This window comes from Daphnia magna, linkage group LG2 (assembly GCF_020631705.1).
Source record: "Daphnia magna isolate NIES linkage group LG2, ASM2063170v1.1, whole genome shotgun sequence".
Taxonomy (NCBI): Eukaryota; Metazoa; Arthropoda; class Branchiopoda; order Diplostraca; family Daphniidae; genus Daphnia; species Daphnia magna.
The window spans coordinates 6,999,010-7,025,761 of NC_059183.1; the positions used below are offsets into that span (position 1 = coordinate 6,999,010).

Genomic DNA, 26,752 nt, shown 5'->3' on the forward strand with positions numbered 1-26,752 from the left:
ATCCACTCGTTAGTTAGCTTAAGTCTGTTTCTGTTGGGCTATTGTGAATTCAATTCTCTGCACGTGGTTGATGTAGTTGTGGTAGTGATCTGACTATCTAACTGGCGTGCTTTGGAAACACGAAACGTAACTAATGAAAAGAATATTCAAAACTGTGTAACGCACAAATCAGCAGAAAACTTAAAATGATAATCCAACAGCGTACATACCTCCCCAGCTTATTCTAAAGCATTTAACAGTCACTGTTTCAACTTGCCTATTCTGGCTAATGTCAACGTTTACCTCGCGATGTTAAGTGCCTATTGTGTATCAATTCCTATCGATAGATGTCATTGACCGGCAGTCAACAAAAACCTATGCATCCGATTATATAAACCGATTTCAAGACAGTACAACAAATACTCTTTCCCCTAGTGATTCAACGTTATCACAGTTACGGAACATGTGTCCTTTGAATTTATTTTAGAGTATCTCAGTGACCATGCTATACAAAAACTTAATAAATAGAATCAATTTTTATGTTCTTTAGTTGAATTATGGGTAGATTTATTAGGATAGAGAGCATTCATCATTTCAAATAAATAGTTAAATATGTAAACATGATGCTTGTTAATGTTTAAGGAACGTAATAAGAGATTCAAGAGAATTTCTTCAAACTCGGGTAGAAAAAGCGTTCATCATCAAAGCGCGGTCATTACTAATAAAATAATAAAATGTACATAGATGTCGAGAGAGGCACCGTGGGCGTCAGAATTGCACTTTTCGGTTGGTTTTTCATTAAGGAATACTTTGATGTTAGCCGTACCGGTCGGAAAGAAACGAACTCATCATTTGTGCTGACGGCAAGAGGTTAATCAGAAGAGCACATAAATTCTGAACATTGCTGGCTTCTTATTTGACGGAACAATTTGTCGGCTCCCACTAGGCTGGATATGCGTTCTGGAACACTGTTTAATTATACACGGAAAAAAAAGTGGTTTTAAAACTGTATAAAAATAGAAGAAAAATATGATTGGCATTGTCGTACTAGTTAGCAGTGAACCACAGCGCTCGTTGAACAACGTTGGCTTCAGGTAGACCACCCATCCGACCAATCTCGCAAACGATTTTCGATTGGCAGGTGGGTTCCTGAAGAGAACGCACACCGAAAGAGCTGATCATGTCAAGAATGGGAAATGTAGCTTCATCTCGGACGGCATTTGCTTCCTCGTTTCCGAACGTTTACGTCGTCTATTGGATAATCGCCATATAATTACAAAATTAAAACAATTTCGTTAATCCTTGTTTGTGATCAAAAGTAAAATAAACACAAACATTACCCAGCACTAACGGTAACAATATTCGGTACAATGGCGGCCAAAAAGAGACCGATTGGCAGGAAAGCCGTAAGAGCACTTACGAAGCTGCTGTGTTTGTCATCTCTGTGGAAAGTAAATAATAAAAACAATTATTTCATCAGTCGGTACAAGTTTTTAGTGCCAAATCTTTCAAGTCAGTTGCAACAAGCCCCTACGTTTCTTTTGATTATTCTGTGCTGACCTACAATAGTCTAAGTGGTTCGCAGCAACTTGTAAATCGAGTGGCTACCCATAAGTGTTTAGCACTGGACAGTTACCTTGACTAAAAGGTTAGTTTCCATGGAACGAATTTTTTTTAAGTAAATAATGTGCGAATACAGTGAAAAAAGTGATATACGTATAGGTGTGAGTGATTTGGCTGTGAAGTGAGCTCCGCCACGCTTTCTAACCCCCTTACAAATTGTTTAAATGTTGCTCACGATCGGTCGCTTCTTGCGTAGAAGAATGGGGAGCAGAATGGAAGCCATTTGAAGATGGGCTTAAACATCGATTTGAAAATGCTTTTCATGGCAAATTTGCTCAAATGCCAAAGGCCGGGAGGATCGTAATAGTAATCATAAGGAATGGCAGCGTAATTGGATCCGTAACCATAACCAGATCCGTATCCGTAAGGGATAATGTCTTTACCATGCTTCCACCAATCGTGGAAAGCTTTTTTGGGCTTTTTGAAAATAGCGGGCTGTAACCCATAATAACCACTTCCGTAATTGGCACCGTAACCCCCTCCGTAAGATCCGTAGCCACCTCCATAGCCACCTCCGTAACTACTCCCAGCACCGTAGCCGGTTGCTCCGTAAGATCCTGATCCTCCATATCCTCCTGATCCATAAGTTCCATATCCACCTGATCCATAAGTTCCGTATCCTCCTAATCCATAATTCCCTGAATACAACGGAGACCCGTATCCACCGGAGGCCGAACTTCCATAGCTTGAGTAGCCTCCGTAAGGACTGCGGTAGTTACTCGAGTAGCCAGGCGAGGCGTAAGAGTTTATGCCTCCTCCACCATACCCATAGCCCGTAGCTGGCGGAATAGAACTGTACCCGCCATTAACAGTTCCGTAGCTAAGATCGTCTTGTCTAGATATCGGATTACGCATCGTTGTGCCTGACAACATTGACCCGCCGGACGACGAAATTCCGCCAAGCGGAGCATCTTCATCGTATCCAGCTCGATTGACCATTTGATCGGCGTTACTATTGTTATTATTGTTGTCAAATCCACCTGCTTGCTGGTATTGGTAGTATGGCATTCTACCACTTTGCATACTAGACAATGATGAAACAGGATGGTCCTGTTGCTCACGGGGCATTCCCCGCAAAAAGGAATTAGGAACAGTCGCAGAAGGATCGCTTATGCTGTAAAACGGGCCGGATGGGGTTGGAGGGAATTTGCGAATATCGTACCCGTATCCGACGGCATTGCCGTAAGATGTATCAGGCGCAGCTTCATAGCCGTAATCGCTGCTCGATCCGTAACTGGAGGGCGCTGAATAGCTTCCATCGCGGTTAATGTCTTGACCGTCCAGTGATTGGGGCACCATGCCTTGATAGTTAAGCGATGATTTACTAGCAGGGCCATTCAGCATGGAGCCAGATCGGTTGGGATCGTCACTTCCACGGCTGGATGAATAGCTTGGAGAATAGTCTGGCTTATTCGCATAATTGGGACTATTCCAGTTCATCTGACGACCTTCTGCTTGTGGCTCTTCGGCAGTAGCGACAGCAGCGCAGATGAACGTTAGCACCAACAGTAGAATTTTGCCCATCTTGATTTTTGCGAGTATTTCCTAACAAAGGCAAAAGGGTTAATTAAACAGTTGCTATCGTGGAGATTGTATTACGGGTCATGATTGAGATGCACTAAGAAGTGAAATGATTATTCTGGATTAGGAATGAGTCCAAAGTTTCCAAATGCAATCCTATACTGCACATTTTTTCTTTTCGTCTGATAATTGGGTATCTAAATAGTATCTGGAGGGAAGAGAAGGAAAGCTGCGTTTGGCTTCCAGCTAAAGCAGTTCCTAAAAGACGGTCGTGACTTTGCCACTAGAGAAGTCTAGTCCCGTTAAGAAGAAAACAAATTTTTTCTTTCATCTGTTTTACTTGTACAGCACCTGTTGCTGGCCAACAGGGCAATCACCCGGAATAGCGTTCAAAGTGGGGGAGGGATCATTTTAAGCGCAACAAGGAAGTTGTTAATCATTATTTCAGGTGGACAGCCGAAGCGTTGAGAATTCGCTTCAGAAAAAATCCCTAGTGATTTCATTTGTACACTTGGTTTCGCTAATGAAGCATCAAGCACAAGTCTTCTTGAACTTCTCGCATTTCTTAAAAGGAAAATGTCAAATATCTTCGCTTTAAATCTACAGAATCTTTGCTTTAAACACTAGTTTATGGTTGAATGAGATTTATTCTTGTCATGAAAAATAATGGTGACGCACGTTAAGTTTGCAGCTAAACATAAATTGTAAAGATTCAAAACGAGGCAAAGCGAAACGAATGGTAGCAAAAAGTGCAAAATGATTGGAATAGCGGACGATGTGATATCCTCCAGCAATTTTGAGAGACGGATCAGTAAGTTCCACGTCTCAAAAATGGGTTTTTTAACCCCTGGTCTAAGTCCAGAAGCGAAACTAGTGTGTTTCGAGACCATACGTCTTAACAAAAAGCCATAACGGTTTAAGAAAAATGCCATTCTCTTATCGCTTCATATCGCTTTTTTTTTTGTTGTAGCAAGTTTACTAGATAGATCAACGGTGTGACAAGACATAATTTTTCACTTCATTTAATCTAGGAAACCGGGCCAAAAAAATGCTTAAAAAAACGGGTTTTCTAATGACTTCAACATTCACATGTTTCAATACAACGTAACCGGCTTAAACTTGGAAAAACCTTATTTAAAAAAAAGGACTATTTGAACAACAAATTTGTCTTTTTGTTCAAGTTCCACGTCGTTCATTGAATCCAAAAAATGAATGCTTCAGATTTACTTATGGTTAATGCCTGCAATGATGCAATTGTTACATTTGCTCTCGGAAAGTCAATTCGCTACACATTAAATTACATACGTAATGAACATTGAAATAAAAGGAGTTTGGTATGGTACCTGTGATAGCCTTTTGAACACGTTAGTTTGGCTTTAGGAGTGACGAGTCGGAAGATGCACAAGTAAAGCGACTCGCTAGTCGACACAGAGTGAGACGAAAAGGATAGTGTTTGAATTGCTTTTATACCTGCGGCCCTGTTCAGAATAAGTATCCTTGTTCAAAACACACGCGCGTAGCATGGATTTACGGTCAGTCACCACGTCGCTCGTTAGTTTTGCCCAGATAGCCTCCGGTTGCTCTGCTTGGATACGTTTCCTAGAGTTTTTGCGCTCTAGACCCATACTAAATAATATGGTGACAAGTTAGGTACTTCCTCTTTACAAATAAACCTGATTAGACGCGTATTTTACATTAGTTTTTTTATGACTAATGAATGCATTGATATATCAGAGGAATACTCAATTGTACATTTAATACAAAATTCATCTTTCTTTATTGAAGGTAGAGGTTAAGTTACTTGTCAGATGAGTCATTGTTCTCTTATTAAATTCTTTTATTCTATTGACTATAGTGCAGTTTGGTATTCTATAATGAGTGCAAGAAGGACGATTTTTTTTATTCATTTGAACTTAATTTTGATTGCATAAACTTATCAATAACGCAGAAATCAACCTAAAAAAATTGAAACTTGTTCCATACCATTACGGCTGAACTGTGCAATAAATTTCTGTTCCATTTTACCTAGCAATAAAAATGCAAGAATTTTGGTAAGGAATACAAATTGAAAAGAGTTGTAGTACTTGATTTTTACAGTCACGGACAAGAGGGCTTCAGACAATACAAGGAAACATCAATTACTATTTACTGTCTGAGAAAGATAGCGCACTCGGATTTTTTAATATTGACATTGTTTTCCTCTGGTGTAATTTTGAATAGCGGTAGTGTATACGTGCGTGAATGCATTTATTCTAAGGAAATGACCAGTATCTTTTCCAACCTGTGCTTTTTTTCTTCCTCTGTGTCTGCCTTCATTTCCGTCCCCGGTTTTCCTCTTCGGTTTCATTATACGGAATAGAAAAAGGGTTATTGGTGACCCAGTTAGTACTCGAATACATCACCAAGGTTTTTGTGATAACTTATAATATCATAACGTAATATACAGTATATCCTTATCTAAAGATGTTCGAGATGTAAGAGTGTGGAATACCTAAGATTAGCCACTTCTTTTAGAGTGTCCATTATTTAATCATTTGTTTTTTTTCCCCCGGGGGTTTAAAACTCGAAAGAATCTCGAACACTTGTCAAAGAATCAAAATTTTTTTCCAGAACGAATGGCAGTTTGCAGTAAGAATTAAATGTTTTTGGAAAGAAAATTATGATGCTTGAGTCCAAGAATCACAAATGAATCATTTTTTTATTCGAGAATCAGTCGTGATTCTAGAATCTCGTACACCTTGCCAAAGAGTTTTACACCCCTCGTATTTTTCCGTTCGCATTTGCAAACGGAATTTCATTAAGTTATATGATTTCCGTCTGGCATGTCCTGATGACATTTAATCTTTAGACCAATACGGACGTGTCCCGTTGTATATTAAATTAGTCATTTCCGGACCCGACCGCCTTAATCGAGTGACCCAATCTTGGCTATAATGCATGAGTACGTAAAGGTAAGTATGCAGGCAACCTGCTACCTCTAAGGTCATCGGCAGTTCACAGTGGCAATCATAACGGATCATTAGGCTACTATGGTCTATTAAAATATATTCCGACTTTTATACGAAGATTAGAATGTAAAATTAGGACAGTTGTTTATATTTCCTTTTCATCAAACCTACGTGTATTTGTGAACCTAGCTGTTTTTGGTGCTTTCCCCACTTCTTCTATGACTGATAATTCACGTTAACGGTTCTCTGTTTCCAATCTCTGTCTGTTTTGTTTACCTCTTCCGTCATGTTAAGAAATATGTTTCTAGTGCAAAACGGTTTGAAAGGATGATGGAAACACCAGACTTTAAATTTGGTAATGTTTTATTTTTTAAGTTTGCTCAGTTTTTGCTTTCAACAGATCAATATTTCTTGTAACAGTCGTTTTGTGGTTATTGATATTAAAAAACTTCAGTGATCCAACTAGTCAGTTGGAGATGTATGTAATATCGCGTTGCTTCAATAGAGCATGACAGATATTGTTGTAGGATTATTATAAGAAGTTCGATAATTAGGTACGCCATACCTACACTAAGAGGATTAAATTTCCGCTGATGTTTGTGTCCTTTCATGCAGTCACCATCGTCGACATAAGGTTGGTTGCGCAGTTGGTAAGTCAGTAAGCGGAGTAGGATTGTTTTACTCTCTCTTTTTTTTTTTTTTTTACTTGACTCGGGATTTTTAGCTCGATTTTCTGATCCCTTTTTGGCGTCATGCACGCAACTCAGGCAAAGATATGTTTCGTTATTCCGATTTCATTTGTCGAAGTTGCCTTGGTGACGATTCGTACCCGAGATGCATTGTTTGCGCGCAACAAGAAATTTGCCACAGTACGCAATAAGATCGACAAGAAGATGCTGCTAAAAAGACATCAGTTGGTAACTGTTGGTAAACCCACACAAGCTACCGCGCGTCGGCTCAGCTAACGCGAAAATTCTTGAGAAAAATCGGATACAGTTGATCCAGGTGTTGTCTATTGAGGCTACTACCGACATAGAACAAGAAACGAGTTCAATCGTGTTGTTGGATTTGACTGTGCAACACAGAAATATGGCATCAGTATATTGATTTTATCAGTTTTATTTTGTCACTGATTAAAATGGCCAGTTACAACTGGACGGCAGAGTGGCTGGCCCCTAGTCACCATTCGTCTTCGCTAAGGAAGTGTTTAATCTGGTTAGAAATGTCTGCAGGTACTATTGCTGTAACGGCTTTTGCAATCAACAGTTTCGTGATGGCTTCAGCAAAAGTATACAACGCATCATGCCGTGGATATTTTTTCGGACTTTTAAATTTGGCCCTCGCTCAGTGTCTCCTTTCATTGATCAGTCTTGCTGGAGTGATTTGTTCACTGTGGTTGTTGAACTACAATGAGCCATTGTCGACACACAAAGAAGGATGGTGGTGCTCTGTTTTGCACAACATTATCCATGCAATACACTTGCTATCTATGCCCGGAACGGCAGTCCTCTCACTCTCGCATTGGTGGACGTTAAACATCTCGGCCAATCACGCAGAAATGTCAAAGGATTTTCGAATAGTTAAAGTGATGTTTTGTGCATTTTGGTTTCTGACTTTTCTGTTTGCTATGTGGCTCAATTTTCTTATTGTATTTTGGGGGGCAGGGTTAACCACTACGATGGCTGAAAACGACAGAAGGACAATTCAACCTTGTCTACGAATATATTCCTTGACACTTATTGCATCGGCTTGTCTCCTCTTTTTCTCGAACCTTAGTTCTATCCCACCTGTAATCGGTCACCTTACTACCAGAGCAATTCAAAATAATCATCAAAAACATTGCCAGGATGCCGATTGTTTTTGTTCGGACAGCAGTGATTATGGCACACCCTCCGAAACGTTTCCTAGTGTTAGTGTACAACCGGTTTTGCAACCAGGAAAAACATTACATGAACGCCCTTTAAACGCCATGATGATTCCGACAATTGTCACCTTGGACGAAAACGATCATGTAGCTGAAACTACGACAAAATCACACATCAATGACAATGAATTGATGCATTCCGACAACGAGATCAATTTACAGCCCTGCCTACCCGAAAACAATCAAGACTTTCTATCTAGTAAATCTACCAAAGCGATGGCATCATCACCAGCATCACCTGGTTGTAGCGTAAGCGTCTACTCTGCTGATGTTTCCACCAACTCAGTCAAGGGCGCAAACAACAAATTGTCTACTGAGAAATTGCATCATCGATTAAAGCAGCTCAACGATGCTCGCATGGCATTTTTGCAGGATCCAGATTCAAGATCACTGTCTCAGTCTTCATATGCTCATTCAATACGAGAATCCAACTCCAGAATGCGCCCAAAGAAGAGACGGAAGCAAGTAAAAAAGTACAAGGGACTTAAACAAATTCAATGGGAAAATCCGACCAGCGTACAAATTACAGTAATGCTGTCTTTTGTGATTTTCTACTTTCCTCCGTGGTTCCTACTCGTGGCTGGCATTCATATGCCTCAACATGCGACTATTTGCTTGTCAATTTTCCGACTACTCATCAATGTCGGAAGCAGCCTCAACCCATTTTTACAAGGATTTCGACATCCTCGATTTGCTCTCAAAATGATGCGAACTTGGCGCAAAATCTATCCATCGAGTGTAAATATCTCGAAGAACTCGTCAGTTGATATCGAACTGTCGACTAAGAGTTAACAAATGAATATTTTCTTTAACAATTGATTTAGTGTCGACGTGGGCTACCACAGAAAATTCAATTTCCACAAATTAACATCACGATAAAGAAGAAAAAAAAGAAGGAAAAAAAAAAAAAAAAAAGGGAGTTGAACCACCAGAGTAGTCTATAGACAATGGACATGGTATACAACCAGTCGTACATAAGGCTTGGTTTCCATGAGCATGCCATAACAATCCTTTTTCTTCCCATTTTCGCTATCCGGAATTTACACACAATTCTGTCAAACGAGGCCAAGTGGGGAACATTCTGCACCATCCTATACACTCACTAAAATCATTAGGATTGGCTTATTTCAATGCAAACTGAAATCTTAAAGCTATTAAACATGCACCAATAAATCAATAAATAAATAAATAATAATAATAAAGTCTTCAAGTCAAAATGATGCAACAACTACCAGAGTACAATCTCTTACCTTACAGTCATGTGCAGAAAGAAATCTGGATTTGATTTAAACTTACCAATAAAGTTGGCTGGGCAGGAGTTCTTACCATTGTTTTGATGGTATAGTATGGTTGATGGTTTGAAATTTGTTTAACATAACTTAGCTTGATTAAGAAAAAAATTTTCACTTTATGACTTGTATTGAAATAATTCACGATGTTATTTCGTGCAGAGCGTCTTTCACCACATTGTAAGTTCCATTATAGCATTTACAATGTCATTCTTATTGTTCTTGAGTGCTTTTATGGCCTTTGCTCGTGTCACATTTGCCTGAGTCATGACAAGATCAATGTCTTTCTCTTCTACATCAGCATCATCCACTTCTTCTTCAGATTCCTCTTGTATAGGAGCAGGAACCTAAATGAAAAATAAATGTTCAGACAACTGCACATAAACTACTCTAGATGATTTTGTATTTACTGTTGTGCCATGAGCTCCAGCTTCAGTAGGGTTCAACTCAGGGGCCTTGAATTTCTCAACAGCAGCCATATGAGCTTGCTGATTTAGGTCTTCAATCTACGAAACATTTACACCAAACAATGCATTGGTAAACCAAGAGAAATTATGGTTATTTAACCCTTTTTTAAAGAAGCATTACCTTGGCTTCTCCAAACACAATGTATGTGTCTGATGCAGGGTTTTTGTACACGTCAGGTTTGTTAATAACAAACAGAATATTTCGGGATTTACGGATGGTAACCCGGCTTACACCAGTGACCTAGGTTACAAAAAAAAGGATCATATAACATATGTTTATAAATGGCAAATGTATTGAGATACCTGCTTCAAGCCAAGTTTGGACATGATTTTCCTAGCTTTTTTCTCACCCCGGCTTTGCTTAGCTTTGCTGACCAGCTCTTCTGGAAGTCCAGCAGCGGCAGCAACCTAGCATGACATACAAGATACTGTAGAAATACATGGGTTCTAAATTCTTTTAAATTACTTTCATATTACTTGGCTTTGTACGGCCGTTCCGGCATCTTCCAACTCTGGTACCGAGTCATCAGAGTCGGAATCAGTGTTATCCGAACCATCCTGAACAGTAGGGGCTCCCTTCTCCAATTCCGTGACTTGCGGCATTTTTTAGTCTAGTTTAAATGATGGAAACAATATATTGAAACGATACTTCCATCAATTTATCATTATAATGCAATTATTATCTGGATGTTAGGCGATAACTTCCAATAGAAACGACTTACTTGATGTTTCACGTGACGCGTAGGACTTGCTTGGACGGCAGACGAAAACGACGAAAAGAAAGCTATTTGGAGAAGGAGGAGTCTAAAATAATTTGTGTCGCTACGAAACGAAATAGAATAGCATCCCTCTCCGACACTTGAACATGTGGCTCCACAGTGAAGCAGTGGCACTTGAACACACCCCGATCTTTAAAAAACCGTATTGAGATATCACAGAGATCGAGGTTTTTTTGGTGTTTCATGGTAATCTCCAAATGCTTTGTGTTGAGATTCATCTAATTTTCAGCACACGGGTGCTATTCATTAGAATTTGTTTCATCACACATTATCGTCTGCCTTAATTACTGACTTAATTAACTGATCAGAGTAATTTCCAAAAATTGAGCTCTTTAAATACATATTTAAGTTTAGGAGTTCTCTGTCAAGTATTTTCTTTGAAAAACCTATGGCCAGAGGCCAATCAAGCGCCAAACGGGCTATGTAATAAGTTTGATGCAGTAAAGCATGGCAAAAAGCAGTCTGTTTCCCTAATTTTGTATAGCGAATCGTTCCGTCGGAATCCCATCAGCTAGCCGTTCAGCTTCCGTAAAAAAAAAAAAAAAAAAAAAAATTGCCTATTCTGGTGGTTTTTTGCAGTGCCTTTGAATGTTGAAAAAATGGTCCTTTGATGACCCTTTTCTGCCTGTTCCTCTTTCCTTCCTGAACTTTAGACCATACCAGTTTTAAGCCCGATGATATCTAACCTTAAATAAGTTTTGATTACGCGTTTTTTGCTTTTGTTTGTAAAAATGTATTTCAATGAATCGTTTCCCCAGCCAATTCTTCCAGGACTCCGTTCTTGTTTCTATTTCAGTCTTGATCAAAATCATCCCCGTTCTGACAAACTATCCGCGTTCTTCCAAAGACAAAACAACCTCCACAACACTCTCTCCAACATTAACGAGACGATCGAGTCACCAAAACTGCGTTTTATGCGGATTGATACTCCAATCGTTTCGGTGTGTCCCCTATAACGGTCAAAATGTGGGGAGTAGAGAAGCCGGCGGTGGTAAAACGCAAGGTTATACCGCTTCGTCTTCCCACTCCCATACATTTTTACTGATCAAAGAGAACACTAGTTAAAGAAAGAGCGTTGTTTTGGATGTCTTGCTTCTTCGGACCACGGGTAATAGTCTGAACGGAGCAATTTGATTATTTCTGAAATTCGAAACAAGAATGTAACCCGGATTACATTAGCCAGGGACAAAGTAATATTATTCAGTGACAAAACACTGTGAATTTTAAGGAGGAAAAAAAAAAACGAAATTATCGCGAACTCAGATTTTCGGCATTTTTTTTTTTTTTGTGCAGTTCTTTAGGCTTTTAGAAGATCTCGAGTCTTTTCTTTCAGCTTTTTGACTCTTTGAATCATCGTTTTGGCTGTGCCTTGCATTAGCCTAACCCCTTCGTTGTCTTGTGGGACTTTGTGTTTTTCACACTTGTGCCTATCTAGCCATCGTTTGAACTTAGTCCCACTTTTCTTCTCGACAAGATTTTCATTATTTTGAATTATATCCAAGCCGAACTCGTCAATCTCCCCTTCTTCTGCTACCTCGTTCTCACACAATACAGGTCCTTTGGACGAGCCGAGTACTTCATAAAGTGTTGATTCCTGCTTTTCAGCCCCTCGATCCGGTTGTTGGGTGGACTGTGTTGAAACTCCACTTCTTTGCACAAGTAGCTGATTCTGTGTCTTAAGATCCACTATAGTTAGTTGTAACTCTTTTTCCACCTTATTGTTTTCCTCAATTTTCGAGGTTAAGCTTTCGTTTAGAATTTCGGGTTTATGAACTTTTTCGCCTAGTTCGTAAATTTCTACTTTCAATGGATCAATGTCGTCTAAATCCGTTACCAAATTGCAGCGTGGGTATCGAATAGGAATCTCCTGGATAACGGTTAAGCTTTCGTTTAGAATCTCGAATTTACCGACTTTTTCGCGTAATTCGTAAATTTCTACTTTCAATGGATCAATTTCGTCCAAATGCGTTACCAAATTGCAGCTTGGGTATCGAACAGGAATCTCCTGGATAACGGTTAAGCTTTCGTTTAGAATCTCGAGTTTACGAACTTTTTCGCGTAATTCGTAAATTTCTATTTTCAATGGATCAATTTCGTCGAAATCCGAAACCCAATTGCAGCGTGGGTATCGAACAGGAATCACCTGGATAACGGTTAAGCTTTCGTTTAGAATCTCGAGTTTACGAACTTTTTCGCGTAATTCGTAAATTTCTATTTTCAATGGATCAATTTCGTCGAAATCCGAAACCCAATTGCAGCGTGGGTATCGAACAGGAATCTCCTGGATAACGGTTAAGCTTTCGTTTAGAATCTCGAGTTTACGAACTTTTTCGCGTAATTCGTAAATTTCTATTTTCAATGGATCAATTTCGTCGAAATCTGATACCCAATTGCAGCGTGGGTATCGAACAGGAATCTCCTGGATTAACGGATCGAATTCCGACACCAATTGCTGGGTTGAGGTACGTTGTTGTTCAATCAATTTTGCTGCTTGTTCAGCAGAGAGCGAGGCAGCTCGACAGCTAGCAGCTCCGTTTAGTCTTTTCATATCGATCTCTATTTCCTTATTTTTTCTCTCTAGTACAGCATTAAGATGTTTGAGTTCTGAAAGCTCATTGTGTAGTTGATCGACAAGATGTACTCTTTCACCAATAATCTGAGTGGCTAATTCAAGATCAGAATAAAGCCATTCCATGTTCTTAAGTTGTTCGTCAACCAACACTTCCGCTTGTTTCGCAGACTGCTCAGCAGCTTCTTTTGCGTCCATAATGACACGATTTTCTGAATCCAAAGAATTCAATTTAGATTCCAAAATTTCTTTGTCTTCAATCAGTTTTGACTCAATTTCCCGCAAAGATGCCACCTGTTCTCTGAGGCCGTCATTCTCCTCTTGAATGGAAGATTGCTCTTGCTGGTTAACTTTTAGATTGTGTAACTCAGCCCTCAGCGTGTCTAGAAGATACACTTTTGCGTTGATTGTGTCATTCGCCATGTCGAGGGTACATTTCTGCGATAGCTTTTCTTCAGTGACTTTTTGTAGCTCGGCTGTTATTAAAGCAAGGTTCTTCTGGTATTTGTCTTGGTTGGTCTTCAAGTTTCTTTGCAGGGCAGCATTATCATTCTTAAGCTGTGTTTCGGCAATTTGACAGTGTTTTTCCTGCTCGAGTGCATTACTCCGCAATGAAGCTACCTCTCGTTTGAGTTCGTCATTTTCGTATTGAGTTTCTTCCAGGCCCGTTACGATAAAACTTGATTGTTGAAATTTATGCTGAAATTTGCTTACTTTTTCTTCTTCGAGCATTTCAGCATAGTCTTCGATTCCGTTATCGGTTGCCATGGAATGGTGGATTTCCAGATTCTCGGGATTCTCACATGAATGAGGGCGATCCGAATTAAGTGAAGCTGATGGCCTTTCTGGTTGAGAGACTTGATCTTTTTTCTGGTCTTGTCTGGGTGTTCCTTCATCTTGTGATGATTGGATTGTTCTAGTGACTGATTTCGGTTCGTTTCTTGGTGTATGACAAAATCGATGTTGACAAAACTGGTCGATCGTATAAAGGATCCAACCGTGACACATCCAGAAAAGAAATACGACAATGGTCACGATCGTTTGATACATTTTCGAATTCTTTGCGGAAAACTACTGAATGTAAATTAGTTCCAGTCTATTGCGCCGCCTATACGTGTACTTTCTGAACACCTTTTGGGGGATCCGCATCTCATCAAAGGGCTTATTTTTCGTGATAGTTAATATTTGTGTAATTTGTAATATACAATGATTGCCATAAAAACATTCTCAATATTTTCACAATTTCTTTTCAACAAAAAAATAAATTGAATTCTTCAAATTTTATATTTTAACAATCAATCTGTTAGAGGAAATTCGTGGTGTTTCTGGTATGAGTACCCTTTATTAAAACATGTACAGTACGTCTTGAGTTATGCATCTGGTTTTATCTATAGCTAGTACCTCGTAGTAAGGGCCAACTTGTATTTATATATCTACGATATAATTAAATGAACAATTGGATGATCCTATGACAATTATTTTTTTGATTTTTTTCTCCAGATAGGTACTTTCGGCTTCTTCTGTGTAGGATGCCAATCAGCAAATTAACAGAAAATACATCCGCTAGATGGCGTAGACGTTCATAGAGCCGATAATAATAAGATTTCAAAGAACAGTTTTATCCCTTAGCCAGTCTTAAGCCCTATTAATTCTAATTCTATCTCGCATAACGATTCGCATTTACATACTGCTATATCCAAGTCTATCGCTTCAATGTGGTCGAGCAGTTTTTCCGAATAGTAAGTGATCTTGCAGATTTTTGGAATGGTGCCACAGATACCAAGTTTGTATCCATTTAAAAAATTTGTTTGCCCTTGACTGAGAAGCACTGCACTTTTTGTGCAGTTGCTGTTACAATCATCTCCAAATGTAGGTTCTGTGTTCGTCAGATGTATCATAAAGTTTAAAAATATCTTGAGTTGTCTTCTAATATGTAAAAACATAGTGGAAGTAAGTTATGTTTACCATTGTTATTGACAAGGATTGTGACAAGCTTATGGGAGATTTGAGGCCTATTTGGAAGTCCACAAAAGGCTATCACCTTTTTAATGGAAATCAGTTGCAATTTTCCTCTTTGGTACCCAAAAGCTACTTGCGGTTGAAGGTAACACTCCTAATTACCTAATTTCATCATATCATTATTGTGTTATTAAACATTTACCATGCAGTACGGTTAAAAGTTTTCTTTCATTCGGACGGGGACTCACCAAATTGCAGATATCGCAGACGCAATAAGGTGCTATGTTGGCTTGCGCTGGATCGATTCGCATGCGATTAGAAGAACTACAGGTCCATAAATACAGTTTAGCGGCTGGCTAGTTTTTTTTGGTTTTTTTTTAGTAGCAGCAGCAACTAATACATGCAGCGTCCATTTTATTAAAGAGTCGACATGCCTCTCATATGCTTCACATGCATTGATAAGCTAATCTCGTAAGGGCTATTAATCAAAAGATAGTAGATTCTGTACACAAGTTCCAATTAAACTCGGCTAATTAACTAGGCTGACTGGAACGGTGTTGATTAGCCACTACATAACACTCGTATGTAACGCTTGACTCCATAAAGAAAACGCTTGATCCTTGACTTATCATCCCGTTCCGCGGATTGTTATGTCCCTCGATGTCACTTGAATATAGAAAGGCAGTTGCCTCGTGATTCACCAGTTATATGGTGCTGAGTACCAGTAAGTCGAAGACAGCCGTTTGCTATCTGTTTACCAAACGGCTTGAAGTCAGATGCAAACATTTGTGTCACATCAGCGCATTTTTCTCGGTGTTTGCGCAAAAAAACGTTTGTATAGGCAAATGAAAATATAACACAAGTCTTTTTTGCTGATATATTTCACGTCTTCTGTATAGCCATGTCAACGTTGTGCTCGTATAGCCTTTTCCAGTCTGACGCCAATGGGTTACACGAAGGTCTCATACGAATCGATTATTTCGGGTTGACTTTGTTTGTAACAATTGACGTTGGCACTTTTTCGCCATCATTTTGCATTTTGATTTGCGAAGGCATCGTAAAGAGAAAGTTTAACACTGCGCATATTCGAGCCCCAGTCAGTGCAAATAAAGAAGCTTTCCTATCTTCGCAAAAGATTTGCCATGATATTCTTTCCCAAACTATATTCTTCTAAAATCTATAGAGAGTTTTATTTCATGGTTGAACGCAATTTAATTGCGTTTGTTTTTACGTAATCGTGAAAGCGAACGAAGGCATGCAATTTTATGGGGAAAAATATGAATAATACTGAATACCAACAAATTTGATCGGGTAGATGAACGCGGGGGTGAACGTGTTATGCGGGATTTCCAAGTCAACCCCAGCAGCTGTCAAGTAAAGATCTTGATATTCTTATATGAAGAGTGAGTAGCTATATCTTTTATCATCATGGCCGGAAGTCATCGTGTCTATGTTCGGATGATTGCTTGTCATTGCCTAGCTTCTGGTGAAGCTCTCTGATTCATCTGACTCTCATCAAAGAAGCCAGTTCTACTCGTGAACAAGAACAGTATACACAGAGGTAAACAACTTGAAACCAAGTGGTTATTCAAATGACGAAACAGGGATGTGCGTGACTTTTCGCTAATGATTTGTTTTTTCTTTTTGTTTAACTAATAACGTGGCTGAGAAAAAAGACCCAAGTTATTGTCAATCGATTCGTTCTGGTAGCTGCCAAGATTCTGCGTGATCGCAACCATTTAAATAACACGTAAGAACGAGGGCGAAAAGTTCGACGCAAAAACAGCCAATCGATTCCTTCCTAGTAATTGTATAGAACTGGTTGAATCTAGTGAATCTATTGCAAATTCCTTTTGCTTGGCGACAAGATTTTCCCCCAAAAACACCAGAACAAGTTCTTCTATTTTTTTTTTCTTCGCCGACTTCGTTGTCCAAGTGTCTAAGCCCATCGAGAGTATATTATGTGTTGGAAATGGTGCCTGCATTCCGAAGAGCGCTTACAAGTTGAGCTTATATTGTGCTTACGTCTTGACGACTTCCGCTGAAAGCGTCTTCACAATTCCTTGACCGGATCGCTTATTGCTCCAGAAGAGTACGGACCAACGAATATCGAACGGCATTCCACTCAATCGTGTGTTCACATTGATGTCTTTTTATATTGGGCTCTACTCTTAAGCTGATTTCGTTTGATGATGGCATGGAGAAAAATAAATAAATACAATTTTCTGGAAAAATCGATTGCTAGGAGATGATTTTAATAACAGAGTATGTGGTTTTTCAATGCCGAAAGAAGTGAAGGTGCAATCAGAAAAACCTTTTTTTAACTCAACACGTCTCTGATGTGTCGGGTATCAAAAAGCCTTCAAAAGATCCCTACATACAATGTGGATCGAATTTCAAAATCTGAATTGCTGAACTTCCCGAATGCAATATACTTCTCCGGCACGCCAACGCCGAATAGTCTGCAGATTATGAAACTAATCCGGTATTTTCTTATCGCCCCTCAAATATAAAATGTTAAAATGTAAAGCTAAAAACTCTTTAAAATCAGATCGACTAAATTACCTTTAAGAAAATGAGCGACGATACTGACGGAAAACGAATCTAGGCTGTAAGTGTAATTCCCTCCGTCGTTAACCTTTGCGTTGGCAATGCTAAGCTTGTTTTTCCAGCTGACCAAGCTTAAGGATTTCCGTGTATAATACTATTGGAATATAAATCAAATGAAACACAAAACAAAAAATATTTTTGAACGTTAGATAAATCCTCATCATCGTCTTTGGTCCGGATGTGACCTGACGGCCAGGAAACATGTAGAATGATGGTGAAAAATGCAGACCTGATTCCACCACGCCACAGTTCATCGGACACTGGATTGCCCGACTTGAGCCAATGGAAGTACGTCGGTTTGATCCAATAGCGTTTAGTTCGAGGCTGGAGCCGATGCAGTAGTAGAGGATCTGGTCCGACGATAGCGCTGCGTCCGTCAAACTGTCAACGATCTCGAAAATCAGTTCTGGAACTAATTGACACACATTTCCTTTCAAATTATTCAATACACAAGATTCCCGGGTTAACCCATATAATCGACAAGTGAGAAAACATGTTCTATCCACAACCAACGCAGAAAAACATGAGCCGGATGAAACAACACGAGATAACTGAATTGACGTGAACGAGAGTCTAAAAGAGGAATATGCGGATGTACTAGGGGGTGTTGTGCCCACATTTCATATCGGTTTCTTACAGAGTTCCGGTATATCATTCATATTCTAAATGGATGAGGAAAACCCAGGGCCGGATCTAAGGCTAGTTCCAACGTAAGCTATACAGCGATAGTTCCAGCTCTTCTGCTTTGTGCACAGAGCAAGGAAGTAGTTGGTGCGTATCCGTTATTCATTTCATGCCGTAAAACGTGACAAATGGTGGGACACCCGTAAAAACGGATGCATCGTCTTAAGTCATCGCAGCTGCTTTTCCGAACTGGAAGACGATCGATCACGGCCAACGCTACGACCAAGACGTACGAGGCACCCAAAACGCCGGCGTCCGTTTGTAGATCGCATCGTCCGTCGATAACCGGCCAAGGGTGACCGTGACAAATGACGGAACTCACTTTACATCCGGTTCGCAGACCCAGTCTGATTTCAAGAATTATCCCTCTCCTTCCTCTAAATTGTTACGTAGTATCTATGTGGCAATCTTTAAATTAATGTTAATTCAAATTTTAGGAGTCGCATTTTCTGGTGTATAAAATAAACGAAACGGAAACCAAAAAACTAATGCCCCAGAAAAAAGGAAATTTCCGATTAGAAAATTATATTCTGTCTATGTTTTACTGGTAGGTGCTTTGCAATGGAACTATAGAAAACTTTGTAGCTTGAGCATGAATAAATTATTATCTGAAATCTCAAAGGGGATGTAACGAATGAGTGGTGGGTCGGTAGAGATGTGGCAGAGGTATGTGCTGGAGTCGTTAATCATCGCTGGATTAAACTTGAGCTACCATAATTGTGGACTGTCACAATTTCATTTATTACTGGGGCTGGGCAATTCTTACGAAAAATCACTAGAAATGATGGCAACAACGGAATTAACAAAAAGATGCTTGCTGTAGGGGAGGGTGGGGCTAGTTGGTACAATTTTTTTAATTTCTTCTCTGGTTTCTTTAATTTTTCATACACCTAAAAAATTGTAAAAGAAAGCTCAGATAACCAGCTTTCTCGTGCTATTTTTTAATTTGATCTACGTTGAAGAATTCTTATCGAAATCAACGTTCAAAAAGCTAAAAAAAATTTGCCTACATGCCCCACTAACGGGGTAAGTTGGCAGTGGTAGTGGGGTAAGTTGGCCCCATGTATTTTAAATACGGATTTCAGTGAAATGTTGATGTTGTAAACAAACTAGAATAACATTACAATAAACAAAAATCCTATAGTTATTTTAGAGTGGGAAACTCAGAAATAAGTTGTGATAACTTACATAAGGATTAATAGCCTTAAATGCAAAAAATAAAAAATAATATACATAATTCAGGCAAACATTTCACAGGTGAACATCGTATAAAGAGAAACACTTAAAATTTGCCAAATTTTGGCCCTTAATGCATACCACTGTTCACCATAAGTCATATCTAGCAAAAATTCGACTAACAATTCCCTGACATTTTGACAGGCCATGTACTATACATATGCATGTATAATGCCTATGCCGACATGCCCCATGTTGCAATGTATCAACTTGCCCCAACCCGGGGTTTATTAAAATAAAAATTTTTATTACTCCTTTGTAATTGATTAAAACAAATCCATTGTTACAGTTCGATAGAGGACACAATTTTCTATAAAACTAATATTTTTTAAAAATTATATGCATACCAAGAAAAGATAAAATTGATGAATACCAAGCACGCAACTATTGTGGATTTGACGCAAAAAATTTCGTTATTTTCTATTTCCTAAACTATTTGGGATAAATTCATAAAACTTTGCACAAATGTGCGCACGATAAACATCTTTGACTATGAATTATTTCAATAAAACCTCTTTCACACAATTCGTCTAAATTAAGAATTGCAAACTTGCCCTCCTGCCAACTAGCCCCACTCTCCCCTACTAAGTAAAATCGGGACTGATCCGAGGGTTGGCCGTGTAACTGGATCCGCCCACCGTCAACAATTCCTTCCGTCTTTTTCGTCCAAAACCCTTGCCATTAAAATAAAAGACACGGTAATTGACAGATTAAAAATTTTTAAGATAAAATATTTGATTTAAGATTATATCACAATAGAAGATAAAGTCTAGTCTGGTCGGAAATGCAAGAATTGGTTTGCGAATTTCGGATCTATACGCGGGACCTATCGTGAATAATTCCCTCTCTTCTAAATCCTGGAATCTAGTACTCAACGAGTTTTTGGAATAATCTCTTGCAGAGAAAAGATGTTAAAAAGAACGTACGACACATAGCACTGCAATGCCTTAAGAGCTGAGCTTGGCCTTTGATTAAAAGGAAAAGAGGCCGAAGTATATAACGTGCAATATATCACCAAAGTGATTGAATTCAGTGGAGGGCGTGATCCAAACCTCCACGGTCGTCGCTACATTACATACATCATACTGAGGCTGCTTTAAGCAGGGAGGTCTCATAGATTCAAGTCCGGGCTCAAGGCGAAACTATAATGTCTTGAAGAAGAATGAACGGGCTATGCAGCGGGAAAAAAAGCGTGAGCAGCAAAAAACCGACCATCATGCATCTTCATAAAGGAGCATTGTCTCCAGTATATCGAGTATATCGCAGTTGCTGGGCAGCCGGAAGCATTTTTGCGGCCTTTTACGACTTAATGCTATTTCTTCATGGGTATACTCTTCTACTCCATTGCCTCTATCGTCGTTTTCCATTTCTCTCTTTTTAAAAATATATTTTTGGTTGACTCCTAAGAGAAAATGATTTTAAAACAAATGAACGTAGTAAAAAAATAAGAAAAATTTAAAGAAAACCAGGATGTGTAGAATACGTTTGATTGCCGCTTCCACCCCGTTTCGCCGAACAGAAGCTCAAACAACTCGTGCGGTAACAAAGGCCTTTTTTTTTCTTTAGCCTCTTGTGCCTTTCTTACGAGCTCCCTCAATCCATCTTCATTTGACGAAATATACAATACTAAATAATGTAAATGTTCTCCAACAAAGACATCTCTATAGAGCTGACTCTTTGTTTCTCTTTTGAAAAACTCTGTACAGACTCGTTTCGTGCCTATTCGACAAACAAAGGAGGTACATTAGCACAAGCAAATCGTGTAAGAGATATAGCGTTTGGTAGTTATATCTAACGATGTTGTATTAATGGTCTCCAAACGGAAATTCGCTTTTTAGAGGAAACAGAAATGACGTTGCGTTCAATAAGGTGACTTGTTTTTAAAACTTTTCCAACAATCGGCATTGTAGGGCTAAAAATAATTCAATGATTTAGCTTACAATCCTGTAGATCTTAAGCCAGCCGTGGATTTGACCAGTCTTCTTCGCAGTGGAAGACAATTAATAGAAGGATTAAAGGTACTCCGCTTTTTCAAACGTGGCCACTGCTTTGTTTTATAAGGAAAACAAACATTTCTTATGGATTTTTATACTTAGCTTTGTGCTTTTTGTATGTAAACAACAGCCTTTGTTCTGTCATTCTTCCACGGTGTTGGGTGGGACTTGTACATCAAAGAATAGCGGAGCATCATGCCGACAGTTACGCTATACCCATTCAATTGGATCGTCGACTGATGTCTTTCAATTTCAAAACATAGCTTGATCGACGTACTAGACAACTAAATCGAATCCTTCAATTGGCAGCTGCAACGTATCTTCTGCCTCGCATTCGCGATATTATTCCATTTCGTTTCATTTTACAACCGGCATTCGACGACGTTGGAATGGTTTTGTAGAGTGGATCGTCGTGTACATTTAACCCTCCATGCTTTGATGACTGCTTTAATCGATTGTTCGCCCTCAGTCTGAAATACAACTCTGTGGCAGTAAACGTAAACGCGCCCCTCCCTTGACAGCGGCTGACTCGCTCAATCGCAATGCACGAGGTAAGCATAGCAAGCCGCTGAAATTATACTAAGAAACGAAAATAGGACAACAGTAAAAAAAAAGAAAGAAGAAAAGAAATAGAATTCATAGCTCGGTGATGGAGCTCTTCAACGGTGCAGTGTAGTAGAGTTGGGGCGCTGTGATGGCCTTTCACGGTCGATCCATTCTCCGGAGCACTGAACGAAGGTGCCGGTCCGTGGTCATGATTACAGCCGTCAATGTCGTCCTGGTCGACGAACAGTCCAGGCAGAGCCCCAGGATGACCTGCACGAGATGAGACACAACTATCTTTACGGAGACGGTCGTCTTGATTTGTTTCTTGTATTTCGATTCTTTTACTCTCGTTGGCGACAATCAGCAGAGAGTAGATGACGAGTTGGCCGCCCAGAAACAGTCCCCTCCTCATAATGCCGACCGCTCCAGAAGAATTAAGGAGGCATGGAGGACGTTCTATTGTAGGACGAGTAGGTCGCAAAAATGTTTGAAAGGAAAGAAATGAATGGGTCGGACCGTGGAGAAAAGAGAAGCGCCGTTCTAGTACGAACGGGAAGAGCGAGGAAAAACTCACAACCTTTCCCGAACGAGTCTGGTAGGCAACTGAAAACAGTCGGACACTGTCGCTGTTGGTGGAAGGAGAACAAGTGGAGAGGGAGACGGATGGTTCTGGGCCCATCATTCCACTTTTCCCACTTTCCTTTTCGTACCGTATCTACCTCCCCTAGAGAGATGACAGCGCCATTGGGACCTAACCAACTTCCTGCAAAACTCGTCCGCACATCTGTAAAGTACTAGTCTTTTCTTTCCTCCTTCTTATTTATTTGTGTATTTGAAAACCAGCGATTTCTTTATTGTTTTTGGCTCTTTCCCTTCTTCTTGTAAGCAAGTCTTTTGTTCAGCTCCCGTAATTGCGGCTGAGTCGGTAACAAAAGAAATAGGTTGATGCTTAATCTAAATGGACGTGCATGGATCAAAAGCGATTGCATTTAGCTTGGTTGCTCTTATTGGCCTTTTTGAACGTGGCCAAAATGATGAAATGGTGCCATGCGAGATATAATGAGATCTACCACAAGAACACGGATGAGTTCAAAAGATAATTCTATCGGAGCGGTGCACGGAATCATGCAGTGCGCGTGCCGCAGACAGCAACAACCTTGATGCATATCGGACGAGATTGAGTTACAGGCTGCCAGCAAAGTAAACATCCGCTAGTGGTATAAAAGTAACACAATAAACACAATAAAAAATTTTATTCTTTGCGCCAGCATCGGGGCACTTCCAGGCGTGTTTCAAATGGAAAATATGATGAGTATCGACGTCGATAGTGCAAGCGCGTTGACGGATCGGCAGGTTTTCTTGGTCTTGAAAGGAAACTTCAAAAGGCCACCCCTTTTTATTTCTCGTGACCGCGGTTCGTCTATTTGAATGTAGCTTCAAGCCAGCTAGACGTCGCGTTTGCCTGAAAGATGAACCGCCATGAATCAAACCACATGAAGCTGATCAAATAAAACAATATTTTTTGGTGGATTTGGATAAATAAATAACTCAATTTCCCAACGGCATGTTTCCGCAAGACAATGGAGTATGTAGTTACGTAACATTGCTGTGAAAAAGTAGGGACGGAAAAAGTAAAAGGGAAACAAACAACGAAAAATGACGAGGAACAAAATGATACAGCAAGTACAAAACGAAGCGTACGGCACGTGTTTCCACCGACGGCAAACAATATCAGATTATGCCTTATTCGTACTGGCACCCCCTTCCCCCCAACTATTCCGGCCGGAAAACATTATCGTTGTTGTACAACAAATCTCGTTATTTTGAATCTGAAAGTTCAGTGTTCGCAAATTCGGTGCTAGTCCCATCGTACTCCGTCCTAGACTAACGGCTCTGATATCCCGGAATTAGCTACTTCTAAATAATAAGAAATCTTATTTTCTCAATTATCATCGATCGGCTAGGGCATATGCAGCGTTCCACCCATTTAGAATGAGCAATCAGAGCATGTTGGCATCACGAAAAAAAAAAAAAAATAATAATGGATGGCGGAAAAAAAGGAATTTTTTCTTATTGCGGAAGAATTCCAGTAACTGGTAGACGTCCTACTGCGTGAAGTCGTATGCGATGTCGGGAATATCGCATTGTTGAACGCCAGTCAATCTAAGACAAATGAACAAAGGCTTCTTTCGTTATGACACTTCATGGTATACCAATATCAGAAGTAAGATGCAGACGGATGACAAGAAGAAAATACGACTATAAAATTGCTGAACGCAGCGGTAGGTCTACCCAAACTTTTGGTTGGTACGCAGAATGTAAAACCCTAATTTCAATCCATATGAAGAATTCTAAGTAATAAAGTCCGCGTGAAGTAACTTGTGACACCTTTATTGAGGCGCTCGTTACTGCACAGCACATGGGGCGCAAAGTGACTCCACAGAGTTGAACGTCAACTCTGTCTTATCCATATTGTAAACTCGTATTGGAATAAGTAGAAAACTTCAACGCGGACTGTCGTTACTACCGTGCACTGTATCACTATAAACATTTCTGAAGTTTTTAATTAATAATGTGAGAGAAACCAACGTGAGCATGACTCGAATAAAATTTTTGGATTTCATAAAACTACTTTTAGGCCTTTTAGAGTCCTTCTATATCGATCGGTAACACTCGCCAAAGCGTCCGACGGCGGGAATGTCATTATCAACACGGACGGCTTATGCAAATGATTTTTAAGGCCGAATGGCGTTCATAGGAAACTGGTCAAAAAGGATAACGAAACGAAACAATAGTAAGAAGACAAAAAAGGAATATGGAGAATGAAACACAAAGATATTCCAACATGACAAGGGAAACGATTATGAACACCGAATACAACAGGGATAACTGATGGACCAGAACACACTATGCAAACGTGTAACAACCATGTACACCATTACAGGGCAAACATTTTGGGGAACAAAGAACATTACTCGTGAACTGATGGTGGAAGAGTCACACAGACCATCACCGAACGATGAAGAAAAACTCGATTCGTTTCCGATTAGTATGTGTTAATCGACGTAACTTAACAAATAGCCCAGAAAACCACGAAAGGTGACTGGAAAAAAAAATTAAAAAAATAAAAACAGTTTTGTGTACGTATTGACCGGAAAATGAGTGATCGAAAAAAATGTCCAGGACAAAGTAACGAAGACGCCACGTCCCATTTAAATCCACTTTAACTTAGTCCTTTGCCATATTCTTATCTTCACATAACGCGATTCTAATTCAACTATGGCTACATCTACGTAGAGCATCCGTTGCTTTGTTACGATCGAGTAGACTTTCTGAACAATAAACAAAAACATTCCGCCCTTACTGTCAATTTGGTCGAATATTTTGCGGCTTCGAGCATCGGCATCGGTGTAAAACCAGCGCTAGATGGGGTTTACAGGTAAGCAATCGAGAAAATTGGAAGGATTCCCGAAAATCCCGTCCGTCTCAAAGCAATTCAAGTTCAACGAGGCTTCCGAAAGTGACGTCCGACTCCTTAGCAACGAATTCACGCCTGATTGGCAAAGAGGCTTGAATATAGCCTCTATTTAAGTGTCTAAGGTTTACAAGTTTCAATATTGCACTTAAAATTGTTTCGTTGGAAGCCGTTGGAAGCCTAAGCGATCAAAAGAAAAAACAAAATTTATCAACTTATGGGGTGGGATCCAAAGCCATTTATCCTAGATATGTCATAGCGGTTAATTATCAATAGGAAGTCACTAGCCATTTATTTTTGCTGGTTAAAAAAAATTTAAGTAAATTTTTACTAAAGTTTGACGGACAAATTTCATGTTGGCTTCAAATATGCTTATCAGAGGTGACAAGTCTTTATGTATAAATTATGTTTTTATCGCCATTTTTAAAACTAAATAATTAAATATACTGCATGGTCTAAATGATCTATGAGTGTTGGGCAACGATAGCTTAATTTGTTGTTTTGTCAGGATGACGATCTAATCAAATTCCTTTTAAGTTGCCTGGAATATTTTCAACATTTACTGAAGACTATAGCGATAACATCAACCTGCAAATAACGTGGTTACAACAATAACGCTTCCCGTTATCTAATTTAATCACATTGATTATATTTTTGTTATTAAGTATTTACCGCGGGCACAAAGAAAAGTTTTCTTTCATGTTTTGAGGAGGTGGCTCCTCAAGTGAACCTCGGATATTGCAGAGGCAAGACCCGCAATGTATGTGCTGCCTCACGCTGCGGATCGATTGGCATGCGATTCAAAGAACTACAGGTCCATAAATACAATTTAGTGGATGTGATGTTTCTTTTGCTACAGAAGCCGCTAGCACAGGCAGCGTCCATCTAATTAAAAAGCCAACTTGCCTCTCATACGGTTCACATGCATTGAATAGCTAATCCCGTAAGTGCTATTACCCAAAACGATCAATTCTGTGTACAAGTTTCAATTAAAATTTAAATCTGCTAATTGACTAGGCTAACTGGAACGGTGTTGATTAACCGCCATAACAATCCCTCGGAACAATAATTGACTTCACAAAGAAATCGCTTGAGCCTTGACTTGTCTCGTCTTCCCGCGCAGTGTCGTGTCAGTGGAATCCTCGTGAT

General features: G+C 39.5%; 3 protein-coding genes and 3 long non-coding RNA genes across 7 annotated transcripts; 2 read left to right on the forward strand and 4 right to left on the reverse strand.

The window, feature by feature from the left end:
• Positions 1-433: 433 nt before the first annotated feature.
• LOC116916509 (ice nucleation protein InaA) lies at positions 434-4,617 on the reverse strand. Its single transcript, XM_032921759.2, has 5 exons — positions 4,467-4,617; positions 1,778-3,147; positions 1,320-1,421; positions 1,028-1,230; positions 434-947 (listed from the first exon to the last, which is right to left on the reverse strand). The coding sequence occupies exons 2-4, from the start codon at positions 3,124-3,126 to the stop codon at positions 1,158-1,160; spliced, it is 1,524 nt and encodes a 507-aa protein (XP_032777650.2). The 5' UTR covers positions 3,127-3,147; positions 4,467-4,617; the 3' UTR covers positions 434-947; positions 1,028-1,157.
• Positions 4,618-6,855: 2,238 nt separating this feature from the next.
• LOC116916510 lies at positions 6,856-9,565 on the forward strand. The gene has a single exon (XM_032921760.2). It carries the CDS (start codon positions 7,210-7,212, stop codon positions 8,785-8,787), a length of 1,578 nt encoding a protein of 525 aa, XP_032777651.2. The 5' UTR covers positions 6,856-7,209; the 3' UTR covers positions 8,788-9,565.
• LOC116916513 (nascent polypeptide-associated complex subunit alpha) lies at positions 9,396-10,630 on the reverse strand. Its single transcript, XM_032921764.2, has 6 exons — positions 10,474-10,630; positions 10,229-10,362; positions 10,055-10,159; positions 9,873-9,992; positions 9,695-9,790; positions 9,396-9,631 (listed from the first exon to the last, which is right to left on the reverse strand). The coding sequence occupies exons 2-6, from the start codon at positions 10,352-10,354 to the stop codon at positions 9,455-9,457; spliced, it is 624 nt and encodes a 207-aa protein (XP_032777655.1). The 5' UTR covers positions 10,355-10,362; positions 10,474-10,630; the 3' UTR covers positions 9,396-9,454.
• A 6,564-nt stretch (positions 10,631-17,194) lies between these two features.
• LOC116916515 lies at positions 17,195-19,262 on the reverse strand. The gene is made up of 3 exons (XR_004390675.2): positions 17,898-19,262; positions 17,624-17,762; positions 17,195-17,560 (listed from the first exon to the last, which is right to left on the reverse strand). It is a non-coding gene; the product is annotated as an uncharacterized LOC116916515 (long non-coding RNA).
• Positions 19,263-21,903: 2,641 nt separating this feature from the next.
• On the reverse strand, positions 21,904-22,788 carry LOC123469640. 2 transcript variants are annotated; one of them, XR_006642924.1, is made up of 2 exons: positions 22,474-22,788; positions 21,904-22,398 (listed from the first exon to the last, which is right to left on the reverse strand). It is a non-coding gene; the product is annotated as an uncharacterized LOC123469640 (long non-coding RNA). The 2 variants fall into 2 exon arrangements; XR_006642925.1 differs by having other exon boundaries at positions 21,904-22,422.
• On the forward strand, positions 22,733-24,098 carry LOC123469642. The gene is made up of 3 exons (XR_006642926.1): positions 22,733-22,919; positions 23,015-23,328; positions 23,397-24,098. It is a non-coding gene; the product is annotated as an uncharacterized LOC123469642 (long non-coding RNA).
• Positions 24,099-26,752: the final 2,654 nt, after the last annotated feature.